Source organism: the organism of the source record quoted next, unplaced genomic scaffold (assembly GCF_019419815.1).
Source record: "Pyrus x bretschneideri cultivar Hongxiangsu unplaced genomic scaffold, Pyrus_bretschneideri_v1 Contig19, whole genome shotgun sequence".
NCBI lineage: Eukaryota > Viridiplantae > Streptophyta > Magnoliopsida > Rosales > Rosaceae > Pyrus > Pyrus x bretschneideri.
In genome coordinates, this window is record NW_025999490.1 from 455,817 (window position 1) to 465,386 (window position 9,570).

Consider the following 9,570-nt stretch of genomic DNA (forward strand, 5'->3'; position numbering starts at 1 on the left):
CTTATGCAAATGGGTTCTTCTTCCCGTGCTCGAACTTCACCTATCCAGCAACATTTTTCCAATTTCTTCACTTGAATAATTTTATTTTTCCATTTTTTTTCTTGAGGTTTTCTTGTGGTACCCCAGAATTTGCTTGGTGCTTGGGACAACAGTTTGTAGAGGATTAGGGGCAGGAATTATTATTCGTCTCATATTTTTCCGGAGGGCAATGCAATCGGATCATGTTTTGATGCCTCGCCTATTTATAGATTTTGCATTTCAAGTAACAAAAGGGAAATAAAACGAAATAAATATCCAGATTTTTACGTAGAAGACAAGACCTTTGTAGAAAACTGAGTGACACGATGCAACAAGCACGTAGCTTGACATGCAACGAGTTTCCCGCTCAGTTTGTTGAGAGAATTCACTTCCTCTTTCTCGAGTTCTACCAAAAAAAAAAAAAAAAGAACTAAAATTTGGAGCTTGACATTTTTCTCTTAAAAAAAGTACAAGGAAGATTCTCGACGTTTGTTAAATACCAGAATTTACATTTCCCATGTCAAAGCTATAAACAAGTACCGAGTTCAACAGAAGGCAAAAACAGATAATCCCATTTTTCACAAGTTTTTGTGACATTTCTGAACAGTCTAATTGCATTCCTAATATTATACTAACTGTAGTAAGCCACTAAAGCTTTGGGGAAAAAAAAAATATAGGATAGGATGGCAATAAGGCCTATAATGCTTTGTGGTTTAGACCATCTCCAATGGTTGGGCTAAAAGCCAAATTTTTTAGCCCGGAAAATTTAGCTTTTAGCCCAGAAACAACTTTTCTGCTCCAACCGTTCTGGCCTAAAATTTTAGCCCGGGATTATTAAAGAATGAACTTATGCTATTTTTTTTGTTAAATTAATTTTTTTAAAAGAAATAAATATGTAGACTATCGTAAATTAATTTTATGAACATTTTAATCTAAAAAAATTTAAATTCCGATAAATATTGAAAAATCACTAAATTTCCCACAAAGCAAGCCGTCAACTTTTACCAATCTTTCAACCCTAGGCTAACTTTCAATTCACCAAACTTTGAACACCAAATTTTCAATTCACCAACCGTTGAACACCACACTTTCAACTTTCACCAACTATATAAACACCAAACTTTCAACTTTCACCAACTATATAAACACCAAACTTTCAACTTTCACCAACTATATAAACACCAAACTTTCAACCAACCATTCACCACCAAACTTTCAGAAATCATCCTCTATATAAACATATGTCCAATATTTGTTGATCACACAACCTTTCAACCTTCAATCATCCTTTATATTCACCCATTTTCAACTTTCAAAGAGTTTTTGTTTCCTAAAAATCCTCAATATCTCATCAATGGGTGATAGAAGAAGGCGTAGTATGGCAATGCAGATGGCACAATACCAAGCAAGGATGGAGATTGAGGATGCAGAATTGTTCAATTACGACCTCTAATATGCTCCCTTGCCATGTTGAACAATTTGGAAATGGAAAGAAATGGTGGAAAGATAAATTGGAAGAATTGTAAGAGAAATTTGAGTTTTGTGTGGATGTTTGAACAAATACATAGGTATTTATAGAGTTTTTGGGTGAATTTTGAGTTAAATATTTTTTTTTAATTATTTTAACCGTTAGATTTAAATTTGGGCCGTTAGATCTTTTTTTTTACCGTTAGATTTGATTATATTTGATCTCAGCCGTTGGATTCAATGTATTTTAAAATAACATATTTTAAAAAATCAAATTTGAATTTGGACCGTTGGATCAACCAACGGTCCTTGAAACACATCCGTTGGATTGCAAAAATAGCCGTTGGACTTCAGCTGGGTGGCCGACAACCCGCTGACAGCGGGGCCCACCCTGTCGGGCAACGTCTGCAAGCGCACCGCGTGGGGCGCGTACGCGAGTGAACGGGCCGAGACTGGCCTTTGGGCCAGCGAGTCCAGTCGCGCGGGGGGGGAATTTTGGGGGGAATTTGGCCCAACTTTAACATTTGGCATTTAGCCCAATGTTTTAGCATGGGTTGGAGATGGTTTGGGGGGGGAAATTTGGGGGGAAATTTGGCATTTAGCCCATTGTTGGAGATGGTCTTAGAATGTTGAGTAGTCAAGCATCAACATGTGCCCAAAATGTGTAGCTGAGATGATAATATTTCGTTAAATGTGTGGGCACATGAGAAAATACATGATTAAAAATGAGGATATCCAAGGTAAGGTAGGATTGGACGCAATTGAAGTGACAATGAGAAAAAATTGGTTAAGATAGTCTGGACATGTGAACTGAAAACCTACAGATGCTCTGGTTAGAAGGTGCAATTATCAGGCAGAGTTAGGGCCAAAAGTATAGAGGAAGACTTAGAAAGAGATTCTAAGAAAAAAACTTAGAGTACTTGGAGCTAACGGAAGATTTGGTGCAAAACCAAGCGCATTAGCATGCTAGAATACATATAGCCACCCACTTAGTGGTCTAAGACTTTATTGTTGTAACTATAGTTGCAACAATACAGAATTTAAAAAAAATACAATTGGCATTTACATATGATATAAAGTAATTATTTTATGACGGACAAAAAATTACACATAGAAAATCTGTCCAACATTCAATAGACTCTCATGGGGAACGTTGAAGATCACACTATTCTCCCTGCAAATTTTCCTGAGAAATGCATAAATGTAATCAACGGCTATTTTTTTGTAGAACCTGGAATCCCTCCTTGCTCTCACTACCGTGTTCCCAAGTATATGCACCACCCCGGACTCTCGACAATTATTCAGAAACTCTAGCTCATCAATCTCATTCTGGCTGCTCATCTGCCCGTACGAACTCACGGTATTGTTCGCGTGCGGTGGAGATTTAGCCGGAACAATTGAGTCCACTGATAAGATACTGAGGTCTACGGTAGAAGTGGTTGTGTTGCCATTATTAGTTAAGAGGCCGTCCCTTGATCTCTCAGTTTGCTGGCCACCGATGCTGTACTCATCTGAGTCTGAACACCCTTCCATCATGGACTCAAGCCGGACAAACAGGAAAAGGTTTTCAAAGAGCTTCTTCTCAAAGTCATCATCTTTCTTGTGTAGGTCTTTATAACCGTATCTTGCAACACAACGAAACATGTGGAAACTCTTGGGGCCAATCCGCTTGACGAGGAATCTTTCTTCTTCTGGGACGGTGTATACAGGGAGGTACTTAACACAGACAAAGACAACAACCTGGTGGATTGCAGGCAGGTTGGTGATGAAGTGGGAAAAGATGTGGGGCACCCCGCTTGCAAGCTCGGTGTACACAAGTCCTATCCCAGGGACTCGAACCAGTCCTAAACTGGGGCCAAGCCCAAGAAGCCATGCCATTGAAACTTTACTGTGCATCTCAAACTCATAACGTTTCAACGTACCATAATGCCAAACATACATGATGAGAAGAAAAGCAGCTGCAATCACAAGAGGAACCCATCCACCTTGATCAACCTTGCAGAGTACAGCAGAAAAGTAAGTGCATTCCACAATCAGCGACAAGCTGGTGAATGTAACGACAAGAATCCAATGGCAGCGCCACACTAATATCATGATTAGAGTCATAAGCAATGTGGTTGCCAGCATGACTATTACAACTGCCGTCCCTGTAGCAACATAAAATATAACTCAAGTGAGTGCAAGCTTATTTTGGAAGAACGAGCTTAAACTAGTAAAAATTTCATCATAAATCAATTTCACAACGGCAGGTCAGCAACTATTTCTCTACATTGTCTCAAAAAAAGTTCACCACCTCCCGACTTCTTCACCTTTGAGTTTATCTCAAATACTTCTCCCGTCTCTTATTTTATTTAAAGAAGTTTTCAACCATTTTTTTTTCAAAGAAGATTTCGCAATTACATTACATGTTCTTTGAGTCTAGTTGCACAGAGTAGAGAATATGGCTTACGTAAGCTTCACAAGATTTAACAGAGGATGAACTTACCATAAGCATTTCCAATTTGGCTTTGATTTTTGAACCCAGCAGTCACAGCAATGCAAAGAATCATAAGGATCCAATTAATATCTGGAATATATATTTGGCCGAGGAACTTCTTTGATGTATGTACAACTTTGACTCTAGGAAAACAGCCAAGTGCAAGAGCCTGCTTGATTATTGAAAATGTTGCTGATATTGTCGCTTGACTGGCAACTATGGCAGCAAGAGTCGCAACAATGAAGACTGGCCAGTATATTTGTTCTGCAGTAAGAGAAACAGTAAGCATCTTTGGAACAACAGTATGCTGCCTAGTGCCTACTGTATAAGACATTATATTACTTGTTTCCCCGCTTTTCTTAGATTATGTTTTAGATGGCACAGTAAAAATTCTGTACAGGAAATATTACATACCCACTCCAACTAAAAGACTACTAAATATATTTTGTGTCATATCGATTTTGATGAGTTTCTTCAAAGCAATCATATTCGTTCAAATATTTGATCAAATAATCTCTCAGCAAATAGAGAAGTGGGGACTTGTAGCTCGATTGTAGCTCGAAAGGTAGAAAGTATTTACTCTCACACTCAAAGTTAAAGTTTGAGCGTGCCCATCCCCACCTTGACCTCCTTTGTACAAAAAAATAGACCCAACAATCTACGTTAGTTACGATTAAAAAGACTAAAAAAGGTACTGAGGAGTGAAGGGCATGCTCTTTAATTCTATCAAAAACTATACTTTGAAATGTTATGCCTCAATTTTGAGAAAACCGTTATGTGTACCACCATGTTTGATATGAGCATCCTTTAAATGCAAAATATAAATTAGAAGAAACCTGGAATAGAAAGATAAAATGCTTGAAGCACAGTTTTGTCTGCATGATTTTTCACAAGGAAGGCAGCCTGTCCGCAATAGGCCAAAAGAAGGCAAGGAAACACGACTGTAGTAAACGCAATCTGTACAGCTGAAACTGGAAAATAGGCAAGGTCGGCAAAGAGTGCTTCTGTCCCTGTAATCATTCAGAATTTTCCATCAGAATCCAAGATCAGAGATGTGGTAGAATTTTGTTGAAACTTAAAAGAGTTGGAAAGTGAAACTTGGATACAGAAACTTTACCTGTTATACTAAGCATAATACCCCCAAGGGAAGTCCAACCATTTCTCCCGTTCCTTTTAAAATACCGATATATATACACGGGGGAAAAAGCTCTCAAAACAGTACTGTCATGTTTCCAGATGTTGAAAATGCCAATACCTCCAATTAATAGAAACCAAAGCAGCACAATGGGAGCAAAGAGCCAACCAACTTTATCTGTGCCATAATGCTGCACGCTAAACAGACCTACTAATATTACAACAGCAACGAGTATGACATAATCTGTACCACAACAAAGAAAGTACAAGTTAAGAAATAGTTCAAGTAATGAGGGAGAAAGATGCAGAGGCAGCAATCATAAAAAATCGACAATTATAAAAGAATAAAAAGTAAACTTTAGCTCCACGGAATTTAGTGGTACCACTGTTCATGCCAGGACTTCTGACTTTGATCCCACCAGCAGCTGATAAAACTGTCAAAAGCAAAGCATAGTTAGTCATTTTCTAATGAGCGGTGAACCTGAGGAAAATAGAAAAAATTTAACTTAATTGATATTGATGTGTCACTTTTTTTTTATCAAACTGAGTAGAAAAAAAGAGGACTCCATGTTGTTTGGGAAAGATAATTAAAATAGCCAACCCAAATGGTTTGGAATGAAGGATGAGTTGAGATAAAGGAAAATGCAAGAGAGTTGTACATTCCTAATTACGTAAATAAGAAGGGTATTGGTGTTACGGAAAACTGTTAGACAAAGTAGGAAATCTCAAGCAGCGAAATTTTTTCTGCTTCCAGAATCAAGAAAAGAACATTGAAGATGTTCAATTATATGGTGCCTAAAATCTGCAACTTTAATTGTCTTCTATGTATGAAGAAAATACGCCATATCATGTCCGATAGTTCAGGATGACATGACATTAACCAACTTCCACTTCCAACTCATTACTTCAACCCATGGAAGTGGAACCAGATTTTTCTTCAATAAAACCTGCGACAGTTTCCCAGACATCACTAGATACCAAGACTAATGGAATGCATTGTATCTCTTGAGAATGATGAAGATATTAACTCTTTGAAACTGCGGATACTGAGATTAATAAGGGAACCACTGAGTACCGAGAAAAACATGGGAAAACCTAAGACTGAGTAAGCATGCAGAAAATCAATAAATCATTTCCTGATACATTGTCATGTGATTTGTAGGCCTTTGTGCTTTTGTTATTTAGTGGATCGTGGGATGCTTCCAAGAACATTCTTCGGCACTTACTTCTTGGCATGGCCCTTTAGTAAGATGAGGAGTCATACAGTTTGGATTACTTCTTTTTCTGTTTAGACAGATATGTTAGATCTTTCTGAGTGCAGCACTCTATGTATTGGCTAAAGGCTGACTTTTGAGATAGTTATCCATGTTGATAACTACATTGACCTCCAGAACACATTATCCTTTTCTAGCTTTTCTTTGTTTCTTAACTTCTTTGGGCCTTTTAATAAGAAGTTTCTCTGTTTCTCGATTACTTCTTGTGTGTACACTTCTTATGTACCTAAGTGCACCATTGGGCCTCTCCTAATTAATTTTTTTCACTTATTGTGGCACCAAAAAAGTAGATAATAAAAAAAAAAAAAAAGGACAAACAGGTAGATTAATTACTAGGAGAAAGGTTAGGATAACTCCTACTGTGGAATGCGTACCAGATATAACTGGAGTAAGAATTCCATCTCCAATCACCATACAAGTGCCTATGAGGACCAGAAGAAGAAGGGCATTCTTCCTTGATGCATGCCCCTCCAACCACTTCTTGGTTTTTGCAGCATATGATTGTTCATGGAAAGTAGAACGACTATATGTCGTTAGCTCCTCATCAGTCCGGTGTTGGTTAGGAATAATTTTAACATTTGCATGCCGACAGAGAAGTGAATAAAGAGCAAATGTTCCACCTGCAACGCAGAAACCACAAGCTCCATAAGATTTTACGGTGACTCATAAGCACAAAAGGTACCATACAACTCTTGGAGGCATGTAGTTCGAGAACATTGAAAACAAAGCGGACACAATGTCATGTTTAATCAATTTCAGGAGAAGAACTAAAATGAAAACTTACCAAACCTTTATTCTAAATTAAGAAGTATATGTATCAGTGTTGCCAAAATAATCACTTCATGTGTAAGTATAGCTTCACACATTGCTGCGCATAACTTAAAACACATAACCAATGATGTGAGCTGGGGATTGAATCGGTAAGTAAAAAATTTATAGGCGTACATCATTAATGTAAGCCGAACACTAGACACTAGTATATGCTACTTTTCGAAACAATTCTGCCAGAGATCACTTTATACGCTAGCATAGATTTTAAGTAGGCATATTTTAACTGTAATAGCAAATAATAGTAAACATGTGCTTTGTCCATTTTACAATCCCATAAAACACCAGAACAGTTGAATTTAATGGAGCAAATCTACAAGTAGAGTTTGGTTTACCTTGACCACTGTCATTTGCCCGACAAACAACAAATACGTACTTGAGGAGCGGTACAAGGGTAAGAGAGTATATAATCAACGAAAGAGCTCCAACCACATCCTCCGGATCATTAATCCCATGGGGAAAGGTATTGTAGAAAACATACAAGGGAGAAGTACCCAAATCTCCAAAAACCACTCCAAGACTTTGGAATGCAAGCCGCGTAAGCAATAGTGCGGAGAACTTCTGGAGAATCGAAAATTGGATCAGCAAACAGAATCAAGAACATACATTATCTTGCAAATCAACTAATAACAGGCCATTACTCAACCTATAAGCATATACCACATTCCAGTCGTTTTCATAGCAGTTGAATTACGTCCAACAAAGAATAAAGAGAACTACTTACTAATAGTTTAGCCCGAGAAGGTATAAACTCTTATACAGGGAGTAAAAACTGTTTTAACTTCATTGAATTACTTCTGAACTGTTACAGATTGACATACACATATGTAAGAGGGAAGTGGGAGGATTAGAGAGAGAGTACCTTTTCCCTGTACATAGTTCTCAGCCTGCCAGCCTCCTCGTCCATGGGTTGGTCAAGCTTCTGATCCAGAACCCACATACTGCCTTTGTTGGTGGTATCACTGTCTCCATTAACCTCTGCGTTTGAAGACATTGAAATTTCAAAAGGTTCTGCAGCTTCCACAATTTTATTCCTTCTGATATCCCCTCACTCCTCACAATCCAAATCCCACAACAGGAATACTCAACAAAACCAATATCAAATCACAAAAAACTGACTTTAAAGCTAGACCCAGATCTTCAATTTTTTATCTTCACTTGAAAAATTTACTCCCAATACAACTTTGCATAGAAACCCAGAAACAAAACAATACAATCTGCACACCAAAAGAGAAAACAACAACAAAAACTGATTAGGATGATATGTCCAGTTCAAAAAAATATCTTTTAAAACAACAAAAGACAATCCAAAAGCACTATACAGAAATTGTCAGGGCTCAAAAAGTTGACACCCACCAAAAGCTTGAAAGAACAAAAACCAAAGTTCCAATCTTTTGATAAAAACCCACCAAGAAAATGAATTAAAACTAAAGTTTTATAATTCAACTCAGTGCCAAATATACCCAAAATTCAGGAATTGAACAAAACCCGTTAAAACCCAGAAACCCAATTGGCAATTGATGACAGAAGAGCTCAAAGAACACTTCACACAGACAAGGAAACGACAGAAGAAACAAGGAAGTGATAATTATTACTTTTGCCACTGGAATTCCCAGGTGGGGTCAGCTGGTGGGGTGGTTGAGTCTCAGCCACATGATCAAGAAGCATTCCATGATGCACTAAAGCAGGGAAGATGAACAGAGAGAGAGAGTGGGAGAGAGAGTCGGTTTTCTGCAGGAGAAAACAAAGGCTGGCTGAAACAGAAAGGAAGTCCTTTTGCAGCGCAGGTTTTCACAGTCCGTCTTGGGAGTTTATTTATTGAAGGGGCGAGCTTTTCAGCCAAATAACAGAAAAACACACAGCTGCTTTAAAGAAAGGATTTACTCATGAAGCATCTCTCCGCCAATTAATAGGAGAATGCAGAGAGAATATCTAGAAAAAAGACAAGGAGAGGAGAGAGAGAGAGTAAAGAGGAGAAGTTGCTTCTTCTTTTTCTTTATGCACAAGTAAATCCACAGAAGAGAAGTTTGATTGTTAGTTTTTGGTTATTTATGTCCAAGAGAGACAAAAAGTTTTTTTTTTTTTTTCGTTTTACAAAAATGAATAGCTGATGGTAAGTTACGGGTATTTACCTCTTGCAGACCTTGCGAGATTATGGAGAATTTCACACTGCCTAAGGCTTCGGTTAAGCAAACTCACTAACTTGAAGTATCAAACCCGGAACCTCCCACATTTTTGACAAATTTTTTTTGTTAATTTGAACCAAAAAAACACGTTCGGGTATATAATTAGCAGATATTCTGTCTAAAAATATTAAGTAGGAGATATCTAAGGCTAACATGTCGACTTATATTTAATCTTTTATTGCGTATT

At 37.7% G+C, this 9,570-nt stretch overlaps 1 protein-coding gene across 5 annotated transcripts; it reads right to left on the reverse strand.

The window, feature by feature from the left end:
• Window positions 1–2,422: 2,422 nt before the first annotated feature.
• Window positions 2,423–9,201, reverse strand: LOC125476512 (potassium transporter 11-like). Of its 5 annotated transcripts, none has more exons than XM_048582733.1 (9): window positions 8,793–9,201; window positions 8,060–8,175; window positions 7,533–7,755; window positions 6,744–6,989; window positions 5,479–5,529; window positions 5,079–5,339; window positions 4,798–4,971; window positions 3,971–4,225; window positions 2,423–3,632 (listed from the first exon to the last, which is right to left on the reverse strand). In XM_048582733.1, exons 1-9 carry the CDS (start codon window positions 8,863–8,865, stop codon window positions 2,590–2,592), a joined length of 2,442 nt encoding a protein of 813 aa, XP_048438690.1. In that variant the 5' UTR covers window positions 8,866–9,201; the 3' UTR covers window positions 2,423–2,589. The 5 variants fall into 5 exon arrangements, with proteins under 5 accessions (XP_048438690.1, XP_048438689.1, XP_048438693.1 ...); XM_048582732.1 differs by having other exon boundaries at window positions 7,533–7,758; XM_048582736.1 differs by having other exon boundaries at window positions 8,060–8,414.
• Between the last annotated feature and the right edge of the window lie 369 nt (window positions 9,202–9,570).

Bases quoted from the DNA above. Each gene is read 5' to 3' on its own strand.
- LOC125476512 (XM_048582732.1), bottom strand. From the start codon at position 8,865: ATGCTTCTTGATCATGTGGCTGAGACTCAACCACCCCACCAGCTGACC. The intron at 5,340-5,478 runs GTACCACTAAAT...GTTGTGGTACAG, and splicing joins AAGTCCTGGCATGAACAGTG to ATTATGTCATACTCGTTGCT. The intron at 4,226-4,797 runs GTTTCTTCTAAT...CTCTTACTGCAG, and splicing joins ATTTTATCTTTCTATTCCAG to AACAAATATACTGGCCAGTC.